The following is a 26581-nucleotide window of genomic DNA, read 5'->3' as shown; positions in this document are numbered from 1 at the left end:
GACTGAGGAAGAGTGAGTGAGAGAGAGCAGAGACAGAGCACTGTGTTGTGAAAGTGGAGATTAATACCAATACAGTGGAAAGAAGGAGGGGGAGCCAGGATAAAGTGGAGCTCTATCTCTCCTCCTCTTTTCTCTTGTTCCCTCCCTCTCTCCTCCCTCCCCCGGACTCCAGGAGTAGTAGGAGGTTAACGTGACTGTGAGAGCTGTACTTTAAAACAGCACAGCGGGCAGAACACACTCACACACTCAGACACACTTACAGCAGGAAAATCATTCTGAAACACAAGGTCTGTAAACACTCAAACAGTCACAATTTAAAAAAATTGTACTGTATTTTTTTAATGCTGAGTGAGATTTAAAAATGTTTTCATTCATTCAATAAGGAAATTAAGTTTGTTTCTGACTGAGTTTTGATTCCACAGGTCACTGTTGTCATTTCCTCTGGATTTCTATATGGATTTGGGACTTTAAACAATTTCAAAAGGGAAATATCAGAGACAGATCTCAATTTGTTGTTGGACTGTGAAGGAAGAAGATACCTGGACTCACAGAAGAGATGGACGCAGGCCCGTTGGCATCCGTGGCCGAGGGCTCTCCGGAAGGGGAGACGGTTTGTGCAGCTTTGGCCCGCTATGAAACCACATTGCGAGATGCCGTGCGTGAGATCCACGTGGACGTCAGCGCTTTCAAGCTAGGCATCGAACGGAGGCTGGAAGAGGCCATTCATGTAAGTGGACCTCTAGGCCGAGCTGTGGCGCAGCTGCAGCAGGAGAACCGGCAGCTCAGGGGTCAGTTAGAGGCCTTGACCCGACAGGTAGAGATGCTGACTGGGTCGGTGTGTGACAGAAGCGCACTTCTCACTGGAGGATCAGCGCCACCACAGACCAACAGCAGCACCACAGGGCATCAGTCTCCACCGTCTGTGGCCCCCAGCATTGCGGCTCTGACCGGCTCCGCCAGCGGCTCTGCCTCCAGCCCCACCACCACACGTTTCTCCAGCAGAGCCACCTTCTCTGTCACCAGCAAAACAAACGTGAGTAGACAACTGCAAGAATGAGTGGAAGCCTGACCTCGAGTGAGGTCATTTTGTGGAACTGGAAAAAATGAAGTAATGTGAGAAACCTTATGTTCGAAAACTAAATATTTAGACATATAGAGAAGCCCGAAGCTGGAAAACGTATACAAACGAACTGAATGTTTGTAAAGGCAGACCTTTGGCGCAGTCTTTTCACAGTCGTTTACTGCCACCATTTCAACCTAGTATTATGATGAAGTTAAGCCATGGCCATGAATTATGGTTATTGTACCACAGTTAGGGGTGTCCTTATAGGCACAAAGCGAATAAACAATTTGACCACCAAATAATTTTTTTAGGATGTTTACAGTTGACAAGCTACTAATCAACTTGCCGCATTAATATCAAATTTTGAGTTGGATCAGTTTTATAAAATGTATGTTTTTAGACTGCAAAGGCGACAGAATGAGCCAATGAGCTCACTGCACAACCTTCAAATATTTGGTCAGTATTGCTGTAACAGTTGCAGTTCTTTCAGAAATACTCCACCTTCGCCTGCTCCACCTGTATAGATCTGCTATTGGTAATTCATGTAGCTTACACTATATTGTACCGCAGCAGCATATCTTACTTGCTCACAGCAGTAGCAACCCCTGCACTTGCTCTGCAGCAGCACACCAGCAGCGTAGCAGATCTATTCCGCCAATACCAAATCAACATTGTCATACCCATTACCATGCCAAACACTCCGAAAGTTGGCATGACAGAACTAAGTTAATAATATGAGCATGGAATTACGAAAATAAATGAAAGTGGCTCTGATGCTGCATTTCATTTACACAGAAACAAAGCAGCATATTTTAGTACATCTTTTATGCAACGCTGTGCATTTATGCATAATTTGGAGCAGGAACTCGAAACTTTCACTCGGAGCCACCTTCACTTGCCTGTCTAAAGACTCCAGATTTTTGTGAAATGACACATTTTAATTAAAAACAATCACTTTGAAATGCTCAAACAACCCAGGTGTTTTGACCATGAGGCCATTTTAGCAGATGTCATTCATTCAAAGCATGTTTTATTTTAAAGGTACATTTCATAGTTTGCATATTTATAATGTTAACCCCCAAAGTTGAGGGTACGTATTAGGGTTGCACTATTTGGGGAAAATGTCATATTGCGATTACTGAGGTCAATATTGCGATTGCGGTTTTTACTAGGCTATAATAACAACGTTACACTATTTTAATGATATAGGTAAAATATTAATATTTAATATAGCGCACATATTTAGCAAAATAGCTACTGCTCTGTCTAGCCAACGTGCTATCAAATGGCTTTCCTGAGGTAAAATGTTATGACATATTGTTCTCCAGTTTTATTGACGCGTTGAAAAACACAGATTGATCGATATTTTGTATAAACATTTCGGTAAGTTGTACTGTCTCTTCCAACACACCTATTGTTCATTAGTGTTTATTTACTATTAACTAGTAAAGAGTAAGACGTTCGGTTCACGACCACGATCTGACTGTCACATCACATTTACAAGCGCCAAAAAGCTATTGTTTGAATTTTGTAATAAAACTGACAGAATCTTAGAGTTGAGAGAATCTGACTTTCCTATCAAAAGTAACCTGCTCTGTCTAGTCTGTCGGTGTCAGTGTCCACTTTGCTTGTGGGGCGTGAGAGCCTGTGAAATTTGTCAATTTCGTGAATCTGAGTTAACGCTGAGTGAGAGTTGGCAGCCCTGCTCTCTCTGCTCAGTGTCGGTTAACTTATTGCCAAAATATCGCCATATAACAGAGGTAGGCCTATCATATTTTCTGGCCACCAGTTCAGTGTCCGTCTCCTCGGCATCCATCTTCACCTGTTCTCCGCGCGGCACACTGGAGAAAGTCACGACGTGACCATAGGCGCCACTGCCTAAACTGAAAATGACTGGTCTTCTTTTTATTAGCGGTGTAGAAAATGGGAAACCGGCCGCTCTCAGAGAGAATGGGTTGTCATGTCCACACATGTATTTATTTATTTCATAAAATCGAAGCATTTTGCGTCATATAATCGCAAAGGCTTGACATCGCGATTGCGATATGATTAATCATGCAGCACTAGCTGCATATTCTGACATGATAGATAATGACTCTATTAAGAATTTAGGTAATTCAGCTCTATTTTAGGAGACTTTCTATTGAGTTGAACCTGTCACCAATGCCTTTGCAGCCCTTAGGCTACAGCTGCTGCCTGTGACATCATTAATCTAGAGCTCTGTGCTATGGAGTATAAAAATACTATCATTTGCATAGCATTCAAATTACTTTGGCTTGTTTCATAAGGTCTTGTTTTGTATTTCAGGTTTGTAAAAGGTATTTCTAAATCATAATTTCAGTAGCTGGGAGTGCAGTTGATTTTGGCTGTGAGTGAGAGTCAGTAGAGACAAGGAAGGCTGTTATCTTCCCTGCCACATCCACACCTGCCAACCGCATAATGAGAGAGCTGCATTCTGGGCTTCTAAAATACTCAGAGACTGTTGTGGCAGGTCTGCGGAGCACTCCCTTTCAGACCCAGCCTGCAGGAAAAAGTGAGCGAGAAAGACTGGAAAAAGACAGCGAGACTCCACATGGGGATGTGTGCTGGCCTGCCTCCACATGGCTGTTCTGTGAGCACCTGCAGATATCATGAGAATTACGCTTTATCTCACGCTCTTCCTCCTTACTCTGTCTGTCTATGATTCTTACAGAGCCTTGTTGTACTTTCTGTTCTTGGGAAATAACAGTTTATCCTGGGCTCAATCTCAGACTGCCGCCACTGTATCTGTGGCATTTCTTGTTCTCCCAACTATCATTTTGTCTCACACAACACACTCCAGTCTCCAGTCCACTTCATATCTTTATCACTTTCTCTCCCTCTTTGTCTTTCTTGCTCTCATTCTATGATTGGCCTCATTGAATTTAAGCTGAATTTAAATTGAGGTAGCAAACAAGATGTACAATTGAAATTCAAATTTTAATGTAGTAATAGCAATTCAAAGAAATTCATATCAGTAACTAAAAAGTTGATGGATGGATGGATGGATCATGAATGGATGGATAGGTAGAACAATAGATAGATAGATAGACAGATAGACAGACAGACAGATGGGTGAGCAGACAGTCAGATGAAAGAGAGATGATTTGATGTATGGATGTATGGATGAATGGAATGATTGATTGATTGATTGATTGATTGATTGTTTGATTGATGACAAAAAGATACCAGTATGTTTATGCTGCGTTGAATTTTCCGTCAAAACTTTAAATGCACATGAACCGGATCGTGCTGTGCAATCCTTTCAGAGTTCATGCGGCCAGCGAAATGCTTTTGCTCTGTCCTCACTCTGTGCTGGCTCCACAGAGAAGTTCTGCACTGCTGTTGCCAATTACCGCAGCATTTCTGTGGTTTCAAAGGACCATTGTGTCGACATTCTGCCTCATTTGAAGTACGTTGGGTGAGTCAGGATTTGAAGAACACCCAGGACACCTTCCTCCTTTCTTTCTTCACCAAAATGTGGTGTAGATGTAGCCCTGCCGGCTCCTCTGGAGTCTCTCTTGCTCGGAGGACAGGTGCTTGGCTGGGAAGGGAACCACACCTGTGGAGCGTGGTCTCTCAGCACGATCACACTTGGCCCCGAGCACAAAGACTCGTTACTGCCAATGTGAATAAATTGTTTAGGGGTCAGTGGGTTATTTTTGATTCTACTGTGCCTCAATATAGTCACTGCATTGTAAATGTCAGATTCTTTGACTCCCACTGGAGGACCTGTGTGTGTTCGGCTGTGCTTCTCCAGGGCAAGTGAGGGAGACAGTGGAGATTGGGGTGGGAGGAAGATAAGATTTGCACGGCTGTTATCTGTGGAAACTCCGTTAAGGCACATTTAAAATCTCAGTGAAAGGATATAAACACACACAGATGCCCAGAGACACAAATAAGTTAACAGATATTGTAAATATTTAAACATTAACTCAGTTGATTTCCTCTTAGCTTCAATCCCCAAATTATGGAGATTATAAGGCCTGTGTTTGGCCTCCGGATTCTTGCTCTTGTCTAAGAGTTTTTAGTTTTTTTTTTAGCTGCTCTGCATTGTGCTCCAAGTTAGCACTGCATCACACTAGATGTTAGCAGCTGTCTTCTAGCATCTTGGTTCGGTTGCTAACCTGGTTGACTTGCTAACATGGTTGACAGTGGGGTTCAGAAATCTGTCGACTAACAATTTTGTGTTGTAGTTCTCTAGACAGTTCATTCACAGTTCATTTTTACACAGTTTTAGTCAGTTTGTCTGTTGACAACATATCCGTCAGTATTTTGTCATTTCGATTGATTTTAGTCAGTTTTAATGAACTAAAATAGCATCTAATTTCAGCTGAATAAACATTTTAGTTTGCGAGACAGTACAAAATATATTCAAACCTTGTATTTTTTTCTAGTTATATTTTCATCAACAATGTTTTTAATTATTGCCAAGACACACTTTTTTAAATCATCTTTTTGTTGATGAAAGAAAAAAACTTTATTGATGAACATTTTCTTGAACCAAACTAGCCCTAAGAATTAAGATGTATATTGTTTTTACTGAGGAGCTCAAGAATGTGTATCCTTCTTTCCTGTGGTCAAACTTTTCAAGAACTTTCAAACTGACAAAGAACCACTAACATTCATAAATTTGACATACACCGTTTACCATGCTATGACATAAGCATAAACATTTACATCTTTCCTATCATGTTTATACACACCACACATCTGTAGCAACAACCTTTTCTCCTCTACACACACACACACCCCATGTTGCCAAGAATTACCAAATTACCATAATAGTACTTCAAATCCCACGTTTGGCTCTGGCAGTGTGAGAAACACCCTCCTCACTTTGGCTTACCTCACCCCAGAGTGCCAGTACATCTAGTTTTCAGTCCACACAAGCATCTAATATTACCATAGATGAGCTGTTTTTAAAACATGAAGCCCAGAAAGGAATGTCGTTTGATCTGACGTGCTTTGCTTTAAATTCAGTTTTGATGTTCGGAATTTTCTAGATTTGGATAGTCTACCAGGTAGCCAAGCAGGCCTCAGAAGGCTTAAAGGCTGAGCATTTGTTTGCAAAGATTCACTTAAGCGTCCAAATTTGCAAATCCACTGGACTCCTGACTTTTATTTATGAGGCGAAAGTGTTTGAAAATGCGCCTGTGTAGTTTCACACCTTAGCAGGAGGTATTAAGTAGCTTATTCGAACATACTAGTGTGTGTTTGTTTGCATGTGTTTGCCTGAGATATGCTCAATGTTTCCAGCTCGGACTGGCCCAAAGCCAAAGTTCTCACAATGGAACGGAACGTTTAATCTCCTCCCGTTGCCCTGCCTGTATCTCCATGTCCAGCACAGATTCCTGGCAGAGAAGAAGTAGCAGAACAAAAAACCTTTGCACAGCTATTAATACAGTAGAGTGCAAGAGAGAGAGAGAGAGAGAGAGGGTGAGAAAGAGGGAATGTGAGAGGGAGGGTGGAAAAGAGAGAATAGATTGTGGATGGGAGGCTAGAGAAAGGCATCCAGCCTCTCCCATGCTGCCCCTGGCTCTCCTAATTACTTCCAGACAATGCCATGTATTTTCATCTCCATGGTTACAGGTTAATAATTCGTTGTTTACGGGATGACCTCACTGCCCTTCAGGAACCATTGTCCCACCTTGTAGGAATGCAGATGTGCAGAGAATTTAAGTGAGGAAACTCTAGTGAAGACCTTGCTTATCCACCGTGCATGGGGTCACATTACCACCCATGTGTGTGTCACTGGAGCAGAGTACAAGGCTGCTGGTATCTCAGCTGGTGCTAGGAAGTCTAAACCAAGCTAAGCTCTTAGATATTGTGTGCAAACTGCTGTGTATTCCTGGAATGGTTTCTTTTCTCTCTCTGGCCTGAGGCGTTGTGTTTGACCACTGCCCAGGTCTGTGTTCTCCATTTGCAGGTGGGGCTTTAGATGTATTGCGTCCCTTTAGGCTACAACCCATCAATCGCGCTGCAGTGAATCATATTGAAGTGGAATCATGGCCACGTAGTATTAATCTGATGAGGGTTCTCAAGAGCCCAGGAGCTCCTGCGTCAATCCGTCAGGACACACATGATTGTTTACTTATGAGTAATGGACAGTTTAGTTTTTGAGAGCGCTACATGCGCACTTCCCACTATAAGGTTGTTTGGTAAACCATTATGTGTACACACAGTAAAAATGTTTTGTTAGGCAACCTGAAATGTTCTTGTGGTAGCATCTAAAATAACCATGTGGACAGTAAGCAGTGGTGGACGAAGTACTCAAATCAAGTACTTGAGTAATACATACAGATACCCTAATAAAATAATAATCCAACGAAGTATCAACCCACCACTGATGGAAGCAAATTATTTTTACTCCTTTATTGTAGTTAAGTAGATTTTTAAATATCTCTACTCTAAAGTTTCACTACTTGTCTACATTTAGCAGGCTTAGCCTACAATATGTCCTTTTACTTCACTACATTTTTAGAAAAACATGTTCCTGAATTCTGATTTGTGAACAAATTCTTTCAAGCCAATTTTTCATTCTTTTGAGAAAGTTATTTTCAATTAATCATTTGAACTACTTCACAAATAACATTGAATGATTAAATTGTAAATTCAACTGATCTGATTGCAGCAAAGAACTCAAAGATTCAATGATCTGATAAAGACCTGATAACGATGTCCGATTTGTAAACAAATCATTCTTTTCAATGAATCGGTTGAACCAGTTCACATACAGCACAGAATGATTTAACTGTGATTTCAACTGATCTTATTATATCAGTTAACAATGCATTGATAGTGGAGACCTGATGTCCAATTTGTATCATTCAAATGCATCATTCTTTTGAACAAACTCTTTTCAGTGAATCACTTGAACCGCTCACAAATGTCAATAATGAATCCATTTGTGAATTTGAGAGATTTATTGCATCAGTTAACAACTTAGTTTCAATTCTGATTCAATTATCCGGTCGAGACCTGCTCCAAGACTTGATGGCAATGTCCGATTTAGTTTGTTAGTTAGTTAGGCTAGTTAGTTTGAAATGCTTCGATTCACAAATATCATTGTTAAACTTACTGATTCAGTACTTTAGTTGAAGTGACTCTCAAGCTAACAAAACAAACTGATGAATTGAATTTGAATATGCTGAATAATAATTATTTATAATAATGTCATATGACCAAATCCACCTGACTACATTAAATTACACCAATGAAATTAAATCAGAAGGTCAGATTCAGGGCTTGAATTTATGGCCCGAAGGACCATTTTTATAAGGCTTTTTTACAATGTAATTTGTGAGTATGTGGGAGTGAAAATGAAGCACACCCAACTAACTCCCTGAGAAATTATTGTAGTTCCCACACAGTGTTCAAACGTCTCTCTCTCTCTGCTTCTCTGCGCAGGTTTTCTTTCCATTCCTGCTTCTGCTAGAGGAGAGAAATTGCAGGCTTTGTGGTGCTTTAAAAACAGGTGTTTGGGCTTCTTTCTGCATGAACACTTGAGTTTTTGGAGGAAATTACAGAGCAAAGACCCTCACAAACCAGGCATCCCGTCCCCATTTGTCTCAACTTTATAGACTCTACATCTCTCTGATTTTCTAACAGCAGGAAAAAGGACCCTTAAATTACTGTCAGCCAAATTAGGGCAAACATGTCTCTCAATCACAAATTATACATTTGCTTTTTACACTGTTGATTTATGCCTTAAACAGTATCCACTTTACGTTTTCTGATCATAACCCTCACTTCTAAAATGAGCCCAGCTATTTGTACATTGGAAAAATATAAATAGCATTATCGGCATGGCTTATTAATACCAGAGAAGGCCTTGAAAGAGCTGGCTATCTGTAGAATTTGAGAGACTGTGGCTGGAATGAGTCCACTGAACCCTCCAGAGTTCTCCCACAAACATGCCCTCTATTGTTGTTTATGTTCCATTCCATTCCCCCGCCACCACAACGTTCCAAGAATCTCAAATGTCACAGAGACGCAAGAATATCCCCTCAGATACGTTTAAAATCAGACCCTCACACACAAAGAGCTTCATCAAAACTGGCATTCATCTCTCTGATCATACACAGAGCAGCTCTCTGTTTTCTCTAGCAGTCACAATGCTCAAGCGGCCACACTCCCATCAAATCACTCAGAGATTATATACAATACAACCTTGTGATTATCCACAGGAAAAAAATCTCCTTTTATGCACCCCAGCATTGCACAGGCAGGCTGCCAACACGCTGGGGAAATTCTTATTTTGCCGTAGAGGGACATTTAGACTCACATTAAAGGTTTTCTGTAAGGGGAGTCCATTGTCTGAACGGATTGTACATAGTAACCACATTTAGAGGCATTCGGTTTATGTAGGGCTATTGTAGGACAGCACAAATAGACTGAAGACTCCTCAAGGCCTTTTCTTGTCTCCTCACCTGCAGGAGTGATTACTGTGTCTCTGAAGGGGCTGCATTTAGTCTTCTAGTGGTCTGTTTTGTATAGTCTGGGAGGCGACGCTGCTCTCCACACCACCCTCATTGTCTTTGAGTGTCCTCACTTATGGAGGAACAGCACGTACATGAGACAAGTGACCCTCCCTGAGGACAAAAGTATGGACTGTCCAGTTTTTTCCCCTTCTTTTTTGTGGCTAGAGAACTCGAGCTAAAGTTGAGCTGAACAACTAAACGTTTATATGTTGATGATAATTGATATTGAAAATAGTCATTTAAATGAATCAGTTGAACAAGGTTACAGCAGTAGCAGTGAATGAATCAATTGTGAATTCTGACTGCAGAAGTTAATAACTCAATGATTCAATGATTCGGATTCGAGGCCCAATGGCTATATCCGATGAATGAATGAATGAATAATTCCTTGAGCCGATTCTTTTCAATTGATCAGTTGAATAAGTTAAAACATTACATTTAAATGATTCATTTGTGAATTCGACTGATCCAATTGCAGTAATTAACCTCTAAATCATTCAGTGATTTGCTTGAGGCCAAATAGCGATATCCGATTCATGAACAAATCCTTTTTTGAGCCAATTTTTTTCATTGGTGAGTTAAAGCAGTTCAAATAGCATTACAATTATTAAATAGTGAATTTAAATTATCTGATTCCATTAGTTATCAAGTCAGTGATTCAATGATCTGTGCGAGAACTGTTTTGAGACCCAGATTTGTGAATGAATCATTCTTTTCAGATTGATATTAAAAATAGTCCAATTTAATTAGCAATTAGTCTTATCTTCATCACTTTTTTTAGTATTCAAAAATCTATTTTTAATTAGGTCAAATAAATAATAGTGATAAAATGCTGTTCTTTAAATACCTGAATGTACAACTTACACTTACATGTACAGTGATGAGTCATTTTAATCAAAACAATATTTTTTTGGATGTTCATTTAAAAAATATTAAAATGAATTAAAAATGAACTGTAATTAATTCAAATCTTTTAATATGAATAATAACTTTAATAAGATTGAAAAATAAAAGCAAAATAAAAAACTCATAGCAATACAAAACTATGTTCATACTGATTATCTAATTAATCAGTTAATTAAAGAAATAATGGACAGATTAATCGGTTATCAAAATAGTTGTTGGAGCCTTATACTAAAGTGCTTTTCCACATGTTCTGTCTCACCTCCCTATTTCCTGCACTTGTTTTATTGCTTCTCTCTATTAATGCGATGACGCATTCTCTGGGATTGGGAATGTGTTGTTCCTGGAAAAAAAAGAGCAACTGGGGTGAGTGCATGCAGTTCAGTGAACATGTGAGATGGGTGTGGTAAGATTCCCCCCACACCTCTTAATTTAGCCCAGGGACCGATCAGCAGGTGACCTCTGTGCCAGAATAGTGCCTGAACCAATACATTTGCAAGGAATTTCAGATATAAACCTTAATGGCTGCAGGCAGTGTTTTCTGTTTTATTCAGGCTGCCCAAAATCACTGTAATACAGGTCACGTGTCTCCTGATGCCCTAGAGACACTGACATATGACACAGTCCAACAACAGACGTTCGCAGTGCAGCAACTCCAGCACTGGATTGAGCCGAGAACCTCCGTGTTCAGCCAGCAAATCAGAGTTGGATACGTTTCATGGCTGGGGTGAATTTTGTCTCCCCCTATCTCCTTCTCTCAATGGGACAGGCAGCTGCTCCCCCTCGACCGCACGCCCCTCCAGCATTCTTTAGATGTGATGTCACCTGGCCTCCTTCTCTCAAGTTCACTTACTCCTTGAGTCTCATTAAGAAGTTATTTCTCTTTTAAAATGCAATGCTTTCCTGATTGCATGCCTGGTTTTTAATCCCTGTGTGTTTTGCATTTGCATTCATAAACAAACACTTCCTTATAGCCTGTGCACATTTGTTTGCTTATTAGCATGTGTTTGCATGTACTAGTGAGGTTCAGGCCACACACAAAAGAGCTTTTTAAAGTCTATTGATAAGCTGCCAGGTAATTAATGACAGCACCAGAGATAACTAAACGTGCACTGTCATTCTTTTGGTTTACTTCCAGGCCCTTAAAAACTAGTCCGCCACCCGCTTAGGAGACAATCTGCTTTAATAATGGTTAGCTCATTGCAGCCGATGCCAAACATCTGTATCAGTATAACTATTTGATGGTTGAGGTTTAAAGGAAATGAAGCAAGGCGGCGAGCTTCATGTGTCAGTGTGTAACTTCAAGGCACATATATCAACATGTGATCTTGCATTTAGGTCACGCAGAAAAGTGAATGGAGGGTAGAAGTGACTATTAAAGATTAAAATAGACCAGCAGCAAAATCTGTATTGATAACCCACATCGGCCCTGATCCAGAGCTTTGATTTCTTTTTAAAGGAGACTAGGCTTCTTTAAACGTTACTGGTTTCCATACTGAATCAAAGTGAACCATCAATCAAATGTCTTCTGATTAGAAATCTGATTAGATTACGTCATTAATTTACTTTTGCAGAATGTGCCCTCCTGAAAAACACATTTGGAGCCACTTTGTCTCTTTTCATATCTTTGATTGGGGTTTATTGGATAATCACATCAGTTGTCTCATGTTCTATACCCTGTTTTGGTGCTCATCTATTTGGGACAGTGCCTCTCGTAAAGGATACTTGTTTTTAGGGGCACCAGGGATTGATATCTTTCTTCAAATTCTGGATAATACCAATAAGCTGATTATTATTTTTATGTTGGTGCTATATGTAAGAATTGTAACTATTTTCTATTGCCAATGTGTGCACACCTTGTAGAAAAACTTAAAAAACAAGACCTCCCCAGACTTCCTAGGTTGTCTATGAAAGCCTGTAGACTGATTTTTATGCAATGGACGGGTTTCGGCAGTAAAATCCAAAGGACGTGATGGTTACACACGCTTCAGAGAGCCTCGCTTCCGTTCAATGACACATGAAATGAATGCTTATACAATGTTCATGATAATGCCGAAAAAGCCATTCTGTACTGTAATGTCAATGTGGCATGCAAAGAAAAGGGATTCATTCAAACTATTGTCTCACATAGTCAGATCTTTAGTCTATAGTCTCAAATATAGGCCTGCTTTATAATCAAAATATCATAACAGTGTGATTGAAATGACCTCATCTGTTGACAAGATGCCGGTGAATTGCAGAGCTGGTCCAAATGTCCACATAGCCATGATCAGATGCTTTCATAACTGCTGCTTTCTCACTGCTGTCATTTTTGTTGTGTGATTCTTTTGTTATTGAGAGGTAAGGGTCAGGGTGTTAGCTGCAAAGATATTTTCAACTTTTTACTTCTGAGCAAAGAACGAAAAAAAACTTCGCCGTGAGTATATTGAGGCCTCGAATCACATTCAGTCTCTTGTACGTTACATGTGCACTAGCAATAAGTTGCTGGCTGCAGTTCACTTAATGGCCACCAGTGTCGCTTATAACCAGGGTTTCTGAATTCTACATATAGCCTTTTTAAAATGCGGGACACACCAAGCCGACATCCAAGAACTAGCAGTGACAAAAGATGACTATGTTGTCGCCTCTCGTCGGCTGCATCTCGGCCAAAAAGCTACTAAAGCAAAAGAACTAAAGGCGACTGTCAACTAAGCAGACCGACGCTCAAAAACGGCTCGACATTATAAAAAATTGTTTTGTCTAAAAAGAAATCTCTAAAAACTAAAATCAATCATATTTATATGCTACAAGTGAGTTAAGGCATCACAACATCATAATGTACGGTATCAAAAATAGATATTCATTCTGACATTTGCTTAAGATTACATTGAAGTGTTACTAAATTAATAGTCTTCTTAAAGATTAAACATAAATGCTGCTTCTCTCTCTAACAGAGCATTGAGCGAGATGAGCCCATTGAAGTGGATCCAGCACCAATTCCCCAAGGCTTGGAGAATGGACACTTATCCTCAACAGGTATTACCCATAATTCCTTCTGGAAAGCCTATTCTATGTTCCCTTAACAAAAGAAAGATAGGTAGATAGATAGATAGATAGATAGATAGATAGATAGATAGATAGATAGATAGATAGATAGATAGATAGATAGATAGATAGATAGATAGATAGATAGATAGATAGAGATAGATAGACATACTGCTTCAGTTGTAACATATTTACATCCTCTATCCAATCAGAAAACTCTACTATGCCTTTGAGGAGAAACTCACCACCCAACGGTGTGTCACAGGAGAACTCGGCCTCCGTTCCCATGGCGATGCCACACCTGCCAATCACAGCAACCACAAAAGTGGCTGACTCTGCAGTTATGAAGAGTCCTGAGTCACCTGGTAGCCCGATGCAAGCAATGCCTTCAACTATAACAGATTCACTGACAAACAGTCATGCAGTCGATAACCAGCCACAACTAGAGTCTCCTGTTAATGCAGGTATGACTCCATCACAGCTTCACAGAGTAAGGTTACAGATGACTCTTTCTGCTGTCAGCACCTAAAGGTGTGTGTTGGTCTTGTGGTTACAGAGCCGTCTGTGAAAACATGGGCTCCAACTCCAGCCAGGACTATGGGCTCTCCACGGCTTAGTGGTAGGACAAATTCAACCAACTTCTTTGACTCATATTCACAGCATGTGATTTTATCATAAAGTCTGTCTCATTGTTTGTGTCACTCCATGTTTTGTCTTACAGAGAAAGCATCTTCAGCTCCGGCCAAGTCAGTGACTTACTCTGGGCTTTTCTCACACAATACAGACAGGTGGGTAGAGTATGAATATATGTAAATGCAAATAGAATTTGCAATATTGTCTCACTTAGCAAGACAGCCTCATAAAAATGGTAACACTTTACAATAAGGTTCAATTTGTTAGCATTAGTTAGTTTATTAGTTATCATTAACTAACAACAAGCAATAGTTATACTAATACTTAAAGGGTTAGTTCACCAGAAAAAAAAATAATTGGCATCATTTACTAACCCTCATGTCGTTCCAAATACTTTCATTCATCTTCGGAACATACTGTAAAGGAAGTGTGAAGTGTTATGAAGTGTTACCAAAAAATTATAATATTTCACAGACCTGAAATGTTGCTCAACCATCTCTTTCTCTTTGCATCAGGAATGTGGATATGCCAGGAGATTTATCTTTCGGCAGAGGCATTGAGCGCAGACGGGAGCTTGTGAGGTCCCAGACTTTACCTCGAAACATTGGAGCCCAGGCACGCAGGTCCATTTTTGAGAGGCTGGACTCTGAAAACAACAGGTAATGGAATTGTCCGTTTTGTGCAACCACGTGCTTTTTTAATGCTCCTCAAAGTCAATCCAAGTAAAAACCTCTTGCTTTGATCTTTCCCAACTCAGTCGACCCAAACCAGTGGATTCCAAACCAAAGCTAAAACGCTCTCAGAGCTTTGGAGTATCAAGTGCTAGCAGTATCAAGCAGATTCTTCTGGAGTGGTGTCGATCCAAGACTATTGGGTACCAGGTAAGATATTCCATAGACGTCATGGGACTTCTCTCAAATCAGAAGAAAAAAGGGAGCTTTTCCCACATATCAACAAGGCCAGTGTATTAAAACTAAGAAAGGTTTAACAACACTTCAGCCTGATAAGATGCAGATTATCCTGCCTTATAGGGCTTCCTATACTGTTATTTTAAGATTGAGCTCATTATAAAGTGTTATTCTGTTTATTGGCTTTAGCATATCAACTTTATTAACATCAGTAAGATTGTGAATTATGTTCGTGGTATTAGGATTCCTCTGCATCTATATTCTGACTTATTCTAGTGCGGCTTTGCAAACCAGCCCATGTGGCTCTAGTTAGAGATAGTAAATTAACGGTCAAGCCTAATTTAGTATCAAGAGAGAGCTGTATGTAAACATGAGAACCAGAGTAAACAGCTGGCAAACATGCATGAAGATTTCGATTTCCCTCAGTTAAAGAGACTGTCTTTGCCTGTCAGATTTGCCAGCTATACGGATGAGTAAATATAAATATTACTATAAAATACCATAAATTTCAGCATATGAAGATAAAAGTCAGACAACAATAAAACATCTGCTCTGACAACCACAAGCAGTTCTGCAGAATCTCAAAAGACGTTCCTTTCGCTTACTCACTGATCAAGAGGAACAAATGATAGAAGAATAATACCTTATTTTTGTAATCTATTGTTATTCATTATTCATTTCCGTTTTAGTTTTGGATTCATAAATGCTTAATTGATTTTAATTCCTGCACCCTACTCAATTTTGCATCATCACAAAAATACATTTTTTTTATTTTTTTTTATTTCAGTTTTAGTTTTAGTTATTTTAGAACATCAAGTTAAACTAAATGAAGATGAGAAATATTGACTTGTCATCTAGCTGAAATAAAATAAGTTTTATTATATTATATTATATTTTACTTTACTTTATTTTAAAGTGTGTGTATATATATACCCAGTGTCCTGTGACATATAATAGCTTTACTCTCTCCCGTTAATCTGCAGAACATCGACATTCAAAATTTCTCATCCAGCTGGAGTGACGGCATGGCATTCTGCGCCCTAGTCCACTCTTTCTTCCCTACAGAGTTTGATTACAACGTCCTGTCCCCTGCCGAGCGCAAACATAACTTCGAGCTGGCATTCAGCACTGCAGAGTAAGTCACTGGAATGGAGGCGACTCTGTTCACCCTTTTGACAAAAGCATTGAGATGTCGACACTTCATCTCCTTTATCTCTTGAAGTTGAGTAGTTTGTCTGGTAATACTTTATTTGAATGTGTCCTTGTTACACATGTTACATGTATTTACTATAGTAATAACTATAAATTAGGCATAATTACATGCAAATAGCCCTAAACCAAAGCCTAATCCTACCCTAACTCTATAGTAAGTACATGTAGATAATTACTATTACTCAGTACTGAAATGTTTAATCACACTGTAATGGGGACACATTAAAATAAAGTGTAACCGTTTGTCTTAGTGTCATCCCTTTATCATACTGAAAAGATGACTGAAATACAATACTGTTCAAAAGTTTGGGGTCAGCAAGATTTTAGTTTTTTAAGAAATGAATACTTTAAGGGGCGGTTTCCCGGACAGGGTTTAAATTAAAGGGACAATGTGTAGTTTTTTAGGTATTTTATTATCTAAAATCAATATTTTTATTCATAAATAAGTCCTCAATGGTGTACAAATACCTCTGCCAATTATCTGACTTATCCTCATAAACAAAGAATTTATTATCTTTATATACATGTGACGGCAAGGTCCATGGAGGCTTCCATGTCGTTCCGCCATCTTGAAAAACTATAATAGCAGAGAGGGTCAAAAAGTACTAGGCCAACGCGTTTTTCCACAACGCGTTTTCATTCAGAGCCAGCGTCACGTACTTGAAAGCAGCAGAAACGGAGGAGCAGAGCAGTGAGAGGTGCTTGTCACTGCCCCGGGAAGTTTTAAAGGCTGCATTGCATAAGATCCAGCAGTATATTTAACCGTATAGGCATGGGGTACTTTTATCCCTTTATGCACCAAACACATCTGGTGGGTTTGCTGCCAAAAAGCACTTTTTTTGTTTCATCTGACCATAGAATCCCTTTTGAAGTTCCAGTCGTGTCTGACAACTGAATTTGCTGGAGTTTATTTTTGGATGAGCGAGGATATTTTTCTTGAAACCCTCCCAAACAACATGTGGGGATGTAGGGGTTGTTTGATATATTTTTGTAGGCTTTCTGACCCCAAGACTCTACAATTCTCTACAATTGTAATTGTAATGGTAATCTCTACAATTCTCCATCTTTGATCCTTGGAGAGTCTTTGGCCACTCAAACTTTCATCCTCGCCATCCATTAAGGCAATATAGACACATGTCCTCTTCCTGGCAGATTCGTAACATCTTTAGTTGATTGGAACTTCTTAACCCTTTTGCACGTACGATCACACCGGTGTGATCAGTCTTGGCATCACACCGGTGTGATTAGAACGGTCAGTGCATCACGTGATCAACTTCTAAATTCAAACGTGCTTTCGCGCGTTGACTGGCGCTGAGCCAGAGACAGACGCACTCAGTGCTGTCATATATCACAACTATTGAGTGTTTTCAACCACATAATGTTTATTTTAGGTTTCAGACACTTAAATACACATAATTACTAGCAAAACAATGATTTTGAGTTTGTAAAAAACACACTGATGTCTATGGAAGCGGCAATAATTCTTCTTCCTTTCCATTATAATAAGACAACACTTTTAATCATATCAGATACACATTGTGTAAGTAGCTTTACATTTTATCCTATTCTTCTCCCAGTTCACCGGCCACCTACTTTCATGTATTTCGTGAGAAGTGAAGGAATTGACGTGTTGTAAATCCAACAGATCCGATTCTCTGAACTGTGAAACAAACTAACATGGCGCCGCCCATTGCGCATACAGCTCTACTAACGCGATCGTTATAAAGGTGTTTAAACAACAAAACACTTCCACTTGCACATATTTGACAATCGGAATATCAGTGTTTCATGCTATAGCTAATACATTTGTGAATATTTTTAATAAAAAAGGAAAAATTACATAAAAGCAGATCATCATTCATTCAGCGCTGTGTTGTAGTTGCGCCGTGCCACGTGACAAGCAATGACGCGTCACCATGGAAACATTAAAGTGACATGTTCTAAATAACGGTCGCCTTGAAAAACTCACGCTGGGGGGTCAGTTAGAATATTTTAAACTTACGTGTGAAAGGGTTAATTATTGCCCTGATGGTCAAAATAGGGATTTTCAATTCTTACAGCAATTTTCTTACAGCCACTTTCTATTTTGTGAAGCTCAACAATCTTTTGATGCACATCAGAACTATTTTCTTTGGTTTTACTCATTGTGATAGATGATTAAGGGAATTTGGCCTTTGTGTTTCCTCATATTTAAACTCCAGTGAAACAAGAAGTCATAGCTGGACAATTTCATGTTCCTAGTCACCCTGGTGTGCTAAAAAAGGTAAATATTAATGGGAAGATACTTCAGAGATATTTTACTCGAGAAAAATTCTAGGGGTGCCAATAATTGTGGCCAATGTGTTTTGGAGAAAAACATTTATTTCATAATGTTATTTTCCCCCCCAATTGCAATGCTTTGACTTCAATGAAAGGTTAGATTTTTGCAAATTCTTTGAATGAAATAACAAAAGATAAACAATGCAGATTCAGATTTATTTTTTACAGCCATTTTTGATCATATTTACCAGGGGTGCCAATAATTCTGACCACAACTGTCTGTATATATATATGTATACTAGTAATACATGTTTCTTCTTTGAAGCACAATGTTAATCTGAAGTTAAACCTGCCTCCTGGTAGGTTTAATTTAAGCCTCAATTTAGTCCTGGGGCTAAAGCAAGTCACTGTAATATTCCTCCAGGAAATAAGTTTATTAAATTCTGGAATAAACTAAATCTAGGACTACATTTTAAAGCAATGACAGAGAAAGCAGATTTCTGTTAATCTGGTTTAAAGGGCCATTTTAGTCTAGGACTAGGCTTAATCTCTGTCCGGGAAACCGCCCCTAAGTCAAAGGTGTCAAAGTCAAATGTGCATAAGTCACACTAAAGAGATTTGTAATGTTACAAAAGATTTCCTTCAAATCAATGCTGTTCTTTTGAACTTTCTATTCATCAAAGATTCCTGATGAAAAAAGGATCACGGTTTAAATTGTAATAATTACACAATATTACTATTTTTCTGTATTTTGACACAATAAATGCAGCCTTTTCAAAGACAATAAAAAATTGCATTGACCCCAAACTGTAAAAAACGTATGTACTTTTTGCAGGGTATTAAAGGATGACATGATTATGTCATCATGTTCCAAAAATCATTTCAAAATGATTGTCAAAAAAGCTGCATATAACAAAAACATAATCCATATAGATAATGCGCTATATTCAGAGAGCTCTGAAGATTCTTTCAAAATCTCTTTTTATGTTCAATGAAAAAATAACACAAGTTTGGAACATATTCATGTTCATTTAAAAGCGCCAATAAAGTATTAAAAGTCTTTAAATAGGAATGGACCAGACAGATGAGATGTGAACTTGATGTGACCTGACCTAAGAACCTATACAGAATGATTCCAAAATGCAAGTTGACACAAATCATCTGCAGTTGTGCTACACATCACCTCACAGTACGGCACAAAAGATAATGTTACTTAGTTTCCGATGCGTCTGAGTATATGGTGTCCGTAACCGGCACTTTAAACCACTAAAGCAATGCATGCCAACAAATCCCAGTTGAGCTCAGAGGAACCTCCCCTTTCCCTCAACCGGCTACTTAGCCCTGCTGCAGCATGACATAATTCTCCCAGTGTCCCAATTCCCACATCCAAATATTAACATAGAGCTAAAACTGCACTATTAACGTCATCTGAACATATGTATTATGGTTATCATATAAACTTAAATAGTCAACAGACATGAAGAATGAATAGAAGCAGTCATACACGTCCACTCGTTAAATCTGTGTCTCTCTATTTCCAGGAAGAAAGCTGGCTGCGATAGGCTTATTGAAGTGGAGGACATGATGGTGATGGGCAGAAAGCCAGACCCCATGTGTGTCTTTACTTACGTCCAGTCACTATATAACCACTTGCGCAAGTTTGAGTGAGATCTTGGCCCATTCAGCCCCAGTGGAACACTCTGCACTGCGCTCTGCTGGACAAAACTGAACTCTGATATAGATACTATGGTTTGGGGTTGCAAAATGTCAATGGGAACCCAGACAATTTCAAGCATGACGCTTCTACGGTTGCATTTTTAGTCAAGAAAAGGCCATCGACTATTTATACAGACCCTTGAGGCATGGCTTTTGTGTATGGCAGGCTCTTTTTACAAATTGTGGCCTCTGATTTATCACAAAACAGCTTGGTTACGCTAACTGCATTATGGAGCCATTTTATAGACTGCAAAGATAAAGACATAGAAATGTATTAGTGGATTTCATATTTACTAATGAAAGATAGAAAGATATAGAATGTACAGGAAATAAGGTACAATACATGTTCTCAGACAGATCAGCACATTTTTTATAGGTTTTGTCTTTTTTTCTCATTTTCAGAGAGCTGCCCATTTCTGGTTGTCTTTTATACTGTGTCTGTAGCTCAAATACACAGGTGCATGTGCAGCATGTACAGTACACAACATACAGTAAGCACTGGATCTACGTTATAACAGGAAATGCTGTAAACCTGGTTAAACAGTGAGCATCACCAGGGAGTGTGATATATTAAACTTTTTTTTCTTTTCTTTCGAATGCTTTTGACTCAACTTTAGCTTTTTGGATGTTTTTTTATTATTATTTTCTTGTAAAAAAAAGAAAAAGAAAAAAAGATGACATTTTCCCACACTATGTCTTGTGAGTCATTAACAATTACAATAAACATCAAAGCACAAATCATTAACAACCATGTCTCTTAGTTATAACTGAAACCAGAAATGACACTCCTGTACAAGACAGTCCAATAAATACTAAGGCAGTAGATGTGGAAAACAAGACAACAATATGACCATAATATACATTCCGGTGGCTTGAAGTGGTTTCCAAAAAAACTGATTGATTCGAATCTTATAGTAAAAGGATTTTGCAAAAGAATCCTTTAAATTAAAATGTACATGTAAGATCAAGACTAATTTGTTAAACTCTGTTAGACATCTCACTGTTTGGATTTGGAGGAAGAATAAAACAACAACAACTGTAAGCTGTACAGAAAGAGTGACACAAAATATGTGGAAATATTGGATGATGTTAGTTGATATTAGGGCTCTCCAAGATCTCCCTCCATAGTCCGGACAAGAACATAAAGCTCAGCAAGACCGACAACAGATGCTGCAATCACAGCAGCCAATACTCTCTAAAAGAAAAGAAAAACACACATATAACCATTAAAAATGTTTAGTTCCAAAACACCTTAATTTTTTACAGTGCATTGATTGGTGTGAATGCTGTGTGCACTTACTGCTGTCGTCTCTGTGAAGATATACTGGCTGCCCAGATATGAACAAGCAAATGCTGCAACTACAGTTACCAGGAAGTTGAATACAGTAACAACAACTGCCTTCACAGAACGTACTGCAGAAGACAAAAGGACAAGATGAGAATCATAATAGGGAGACATTAAAAATGAGAAGAGAAAGGGGAACATCCTTACCTTGTCTTCCAAAGTCTGCCAAGTTTCCATGATTATTCATTTCCTTTTGAGGAAAACAGTATATTAATAAATATGACAGTATTTTCAAAAAACTTGAGCACATGTTTGTTATAAAGACTGTAAAAGAGAGTTCACCTGTGGATTTACATTCCGTGTTATTCTCTTATATTCTTCATTGGCAAGTTTTGCTTTAATTTTTTCTAGGCGGGCCACCAGCTGGGGGTTCTGTTGGGTTGAACTAAATAGTTATTTTTTTGTTGATTATGCCTCAAACACAACTTGAAACAAGTCATTTTCCAATATGAATATAATCCGAGACAGTATTGCAGTGAATCTCGCTTACCCTTGGAGGTTTGATGACTTCTGGAAGATGAAGTGCGCTGTCCTCAAACAGCTCATGAAGATACACTGGATGTCCTACAAAAACACCAAACTCAACTTCTAATGTGCAATAAGAAGCTTCACAAAATGTTCCATAACGTGTACGTTTCTTACCATTTTCTTGAAGAAGCTTGTGTAGTTTTCTCACAGTCTTGAATGGAATGATGGACTGGTCTTTCAGAGCATTTAACTCTTCCTTCAGCTCTTCTGATATGGCAGATTCTCTCTCCAGTAAATCTCTCGCCTTCTCCCGAAATCTCTCTCCAATTTTAAACGAAGAAGCCATGATAACAAAAATATATGCTAAAGCTCAGTTCACTCACTTTTAATAGTTTATATCAGGAATAAATCTGGGTTGTGAAGACAGTAAATAGCGTAAAGCAAAAAGAGAACTTCCTTATTTACCCTATCAAAAGGCTCAAAACTAAAACTACAATCAATTCTGCGTCACAAATTCTATAAAGTAAAAACAGAAAATATTCCCAACAGAACTAAACTATAATGTTACACCCATATAATAGATATATTTTATCTTGAATTGAGCATGTTTTTTGTTCTCATCCCTGTGTATCAGCTGATTTCTTCTTCTTCAGCGTGTTTATTGGCTGGTTGTAAACCAACTAAATAATTGCACACCGCCACCTGCTGGCCTTTTGGTTTGAGGCGCATGACTGGATACTTTCTTTTACAGTCCATTGATAAAACCGGTGCCATAGAGAGAAATTTCTCTTTCTCTCTATGGCACTGGATAAAACCATAGATGGGATACAACAATGAAAAGCCTACTGTCTATGTGGAAAACAGTTTTTTTAAGATTTAATAATGGAGATAAAAATATTTTGTTAAAATCTTTTATTCATAAATACAGTTACAAAATCATCCTTTAGGAATACAGTTCCCAAGTCAGTTATTTGTATTACCTCGTAGACCAATATGGGTTTATAGTCCCTCATCATCACCTTTAATTGTATGTTTTGTGTTGTTTTTATTTAATTTGTCTATGCACGTTATATTATATATTAATCAACAAAAAAACGTAAGGCGAGACACATCCTCTTTTTTAAAATTAGTTATTAAGTGAATTGCTAATTTATTTATGTTGTTGAATATTTGTATTGAATTTGTATTGTATTGTCTTGACCAAAGACAGAACAAATTCAAAATACTCATATAAATAAAAGAAAACACACAGCCTGGGGCTGTAAAGAAATACGTTGAAAGATTCGCATATATAGACAAAGTCTTGTTGGCTGCATGAAGAATATCGGTATATTGTTCAAGAATCAAAAACAACGGTTTTGTTTTTAAAATATTTACATTTATGTATATGATAATATTAAAAATAATATTATAAGTAAATGTGTTATATAATAATATAAGTGTTTACTAGAGCCAAATAAAAAAAAAAGTCCTTACATGAGTTCAATGGCAAATAATAAATGAAAGAATCTTTCGGCAAAAAATAAAAAAATAATAATTTGATTACAAAAGGAACCGAAAAGACGTGTGACCTTTAGTAGTATCGACGCCTTCCGGTCGCAATACCTTATGGGAAATTGTGTGCTATTCTGTACTATACAATATTGCAATAAAAGGGTAAAAACTTAATTAAATGTCATTTAACGTTTGCTTCTCAATATCCCCGAATTTCAATCGCTTAAAATGTAAGTTTTGGGTTTAACGTTAAAGACATAACCTGTGTCCGTGTTTTCATGTGCAGATAGCTAAAGGAAGATGGCAGCGTGTGCAATACGTCGGGGCTTATTGTCCACCGCTAGTAAATATAACCAGCACAAATGCACTCACAGAATATTGAGTGCACTAGACTTCAGCAGCGGATTAACGTTAGATCCGAAAAAAACCCAGCCGTTGTGTTCAGCTTGCGGGTTGTCCAGTTTTCAACAGAAGAGGTTCATGTCATCACGGTAAGAGCTAACGTTAGTTAAGCGAACTAACGTCCTACCATGTCCTCCTGTTACATAACTGCGCAGAGTTGTAGTTTCAGCAAACTATTTTGACAGTAAATGCCTTTAAAAGGTGTCTGTGAAAAGTATTCATGTTCATTAAGAATTAAAATCAGCTGTCACGTGTATAATATTAGCTGTTAATGTAGTTTGAATGATTCATGTGCCTGAATGATTGCATACCTGTAACACCACTTCCATATTGTTTCAGTGTTCAACTATGCGGTTATGCAGTGCACTTTATTTTTTACCGAGTGTGTGTACAACCGAATTCTGGAATCGAATGTGTTGATTACAGTACTTTTGAGTTGATCTTAAAATGCCATTGGAAAAGGACAGATACCAATACACTCAATTGAGGCCTAAAAGAATGAAATACCTCAGCCTTGCTTTCAAGCCCCCAAAGCCATTCCTGATTACATAAGTGATAGTCTGGGCCTGAGTCAGCAGACAGTAGGCTAAATAAGTCATATTTTGTTCATGTCCGTCTGTTTTTTAGTGCACCATAAAACTTTCAGATTCAGTCTGGTCTGTGTCCAAACATTTCTCCATTTTCAAAATGTTGCACAAGATTCAACCTTGCTGGCTGGGATGTTGAATTCAGTGATGTCGTTCAATCCTCCTGGCTATGCAATATTACAATTTGCAATATTTAAGGATTGTTTCTTTGGTAGAAACAGGCCTGAGGGTAAAATACTGGAACCTGTCGGAATATTTGAAGCTCTGAAGCAACATGGAAAATATGAAACGGGCCAGGTCAGTGATCATTTTTATTTGCAAAATCCCTTGATTCTGATTCTTCAGATGCAGTAATTTTAATTCTTAACATTCACAGCTTTTCCTGCACAGTGTTTTTGGGTATAGAGGAATCGTGCTATTCCCCTGGCACGCTCGTCTTTACGATAGAGATGTAAGTCCTGCTGTGGCTGACAGGTATGTAGTTGAGGATCTATTGGATTTACACCTGATTATATTCTTAAGTTTGTATTTCTGCTCAATGATCCTCCTGTTTGTCCTTTGCTTTTTCAGCAAGCCAGACTCCGTGGGCCATGGGTCTAAAGAGGTGAAGGGCAAAATGCATACGTACTACCAGGTCCTCATAGACACCAGAGACTGCCCTCACATAGTAAGTGGCATCAAAATACATATGTAAATAGTAAGCTGATGTAGTGTGGCCCCAATACATTTTTGTACACTTTAAACCACACTTTAAAATCAACTAATGTATTTTTAGAACTTTGTTCTTTGCTGCATCTACTACTGTTAAAAAAGTTTGGAGTTGGTTATGATTTTTTTTTAAATGTTTCTTATGCTCACCAAGGCTGCATTTATTTGATCAAAAATTGAATAATATTGTGAAATATTATTACAATTTAAAGTAACTGATTTATATTTATTAGATTTTAAAATGTAATTTATTCCTTTGATAGGAAAGTTGAATTTTCAGCATCATTACACCAATCTTCAGTGTCACATGATCCTTCAGAGATCATTCTAATATGCTGATACGTTGAAGCATTTCATTATTAAATAAGCAATGCATTGATGTTTGTCTTTGATGAATGATATTAGTGCAATAATGAGGTTATTGTGAACTTTTGCTACTTTGTTTTTGTCACTATTAGTCTCAGCGGTCTCAGACTGAAGCAGTCACATTTCTGGCAAATCATGATGATAGTAGAGCCCTGTATGCAATTCCAGGTAAACTTAAATATTCAACTATCCTTAAAAGTTAAGTTCGCCAATTTTCAACTAGCTTTGTATTGTTACAATGTGGGTAGTAACTGTAAATGAACAGTGTTTGTACTCTTTCTCCATGTTACCTGCATGGTTTATTTGACAACTTTTGAAAATGACAGTGCGCAAGCTGCGTTCACGGCACGCCATGCCGTAGTTACAGTAACATTCTGAACTGTAAAAAAGTTCAATCCTTTATGTGATTGTAAAATTTGTAATTGCAACATGTAATCTGAGAGTTACGACTTGTACCATGTGGCCGCTTAACCACCTGACCACTGCAGATTTAAGGTGTGCAGATCAATCGGTGTATGACATCAAAGTACCGCAAGAGCGATTCAAAAGCATACAGAGCTTTATTTATGTAATTATGACATGGCGTGAACACTGCAGTACTTTGGCATTTTTGGCAAAAGGGGTGCTCGCAAGATTTAAATAATTGTAAGAAAATAATAATAAAGTTCTTCTGCCATATAAACAAAGTTTTATTGAAAGCCCGTTTTGTCAGCTGAAAATCGGCCCCTTCAATTTAGGTGGCAGCATTTTTATAAATGTTCCTTTATCTGCCTGTTATTTGTCTCATTCTTTTAATTTGTTCTGTGTCTGCTAATGTCGTTCAGGTCTGGATTATGTGAGTCATGAAGACATCCTGCCTTACAACTCCACTGAGCAAGTCCCCATCCAGCATGAGTTGTTTGAACGCTTCCTCATGTTTAACCCCTCCAGAAGTAACTAGTCCTCTTTCAACAGTATTCAACTAATACTAGTTCTGAAAAAAAAAAAATTCT

The 26581-nt window shown here is 38.3% G+C and overlaps 3 protein-coding genes across 6 annotated transcripts in view; 2 read left to right on the top strand and 1 right to left on the bottom strand.

Annotated features, from left to right (window-relative positions):
• Positions 1-20967, top strand: smtnl (smoothelin, like). Its single transcript, XM_077208376.1, has 10 exons — positions 1-287; positions 423-1033; positions 13401-13482; positions 13704-13955; positions 14048-14110; positions 14213-14279; positions 14640-14783; positions 14882-15005; positions 16016-16167; positions 20045-20967. The coding sequence occupies exons 2-10, from the start codon at positions 557-559 to the stop codon at positions 20169-20171; spliced, it is 1488 nt and encodes a 495-aa protein (XP_077064491.1). The 5' UTR covers positions 1-287; positions 423-556; the 3' UTR covers positions 20172-20967.
• vma12 (vacuolar ATPase assembly factor VMA12) lies at positions 20494-22687 on the bottom strand. Its single transcript, XM_077208384.1, has 6 exons — positions 22207-22687; positions 22055-22128; positions 21847-21936; positions 21712-21754; positions 21520-21632; positions 20494-21414 (listed from the first exon to the last, which is right to left on the bottom strand). Exons 1-6 carry the CDS (start codon positions 22376-22378, stop codon positions 21319-21321), a joined length of 588 nt encoding a protein of 195 aa, XP_077064499.1. The 5' UTR covers positions 22379-22687; the 3' UTR covers positions 20494-21318.
• A 932-nt stretch (positions 22688-23619) lies between these two features.
• poldip2 (polymerase (DNA-directed), delta interacting protein 2) overlaps positions 23620-26581 on the top strand; it is a 5812-nt gene continuing 2850 nt past the window's right edge. The window contains exons 1-7 of one of the 4 annotated variants that reach the window (XM_077208346.1): positions 23620-23688; positions 23813-24017; positions 24731-24812; positions 24892-24989; positions 25086-25182; positions 25682-25757; positions 26414-26521. In XM_077208346.1, the coding sequence (XP_077064461.1) occupies positions 23827-24017; positions 24731-24812; positions 24892-24989; positions 25086-25182; positions 25682-25757; positions 26414-26521 (652 nt within the window). In that variant the 5' untranslated portion in view covers positions 23620-23688; positions 23813-23826. Of the gene's footprint in view, positions 23689-23714; positions 24018-24730; positions 24813-24891; positions 24990-25085; positions 25183-25681; positions 25758-26413; positions 26522-26581 lie in introns of those variants that run through there. The other 3 variants (XM_077208347.1, XM_077208343.1, XM_077208344.1) reach the window with 3 other exon arrangements.

The sequence above is a fragment of the Siphateles boraxobius genome, unplaced genomic scaffold (assembly GCF_051911475.1).
Source record: "Siphateles boraxobius isolate OS27281-9 unplaced genomic scaffold, OSU_SipBor_1 6, whole genome shotgun sequence".
Classification (NCBI taxonomy): domain Eukaryota; kingdom Metazoa; phylum Chordata; class Actinopteri; order Cypriniformes; family Leuciscidae; genus Siphateles; species Siphateles boraxobius.
Note: the sequence above shows the minus strand (reverse complement) of the source record. Positions and strands in the feature narration are given on the sequence as shown.

Bases quoted from the DNA above. Each gene is read 5' to 3' on its own strand.
- smtnl (XM_077208376.1), top strand. From the start codon at position 557: ATGGACGCAGGCCCGTTGGCATCCGTGGCCGAGGGCTCTCCGGAAGGG. The intron at 14,280-14,639 runs GTGGGTAGAGTA...TCTTTGCATCAG, and splicing joins TTCTCACACAATACAGACAG to GAATGTGGATATGCCAGGAG. The intron at 16,168-20,044 runs GTAAGTCACTGG...CTCTATTTCCAG, and splicing joins CTGGCATTCAGCACTGCAGA to GAAGAAAGCTGGCTGCGATA.
- vma12 (XM_077208384.1), bottom strand. From the start codon at position 22,378: ATGGCTTCTTCGTTTAAAATTGGAGAGAGATTTCGGGAGAAGGCGAGA. The intron at 22,129-22,206 runs GTAAGAAACGTA...GTGTTTTTGTAG, and splicing joins CAAGCTTCTTCAAGAAAATG to GACATCCAGTGTATCTTCAT. The intron at 21,755-21,846 runs GTGAACTCTCTT...TTTCCTCAAAAG, and splicing joins CACGGAATGTAAATCCACAG to GAAATGAATAATCATGGAAA.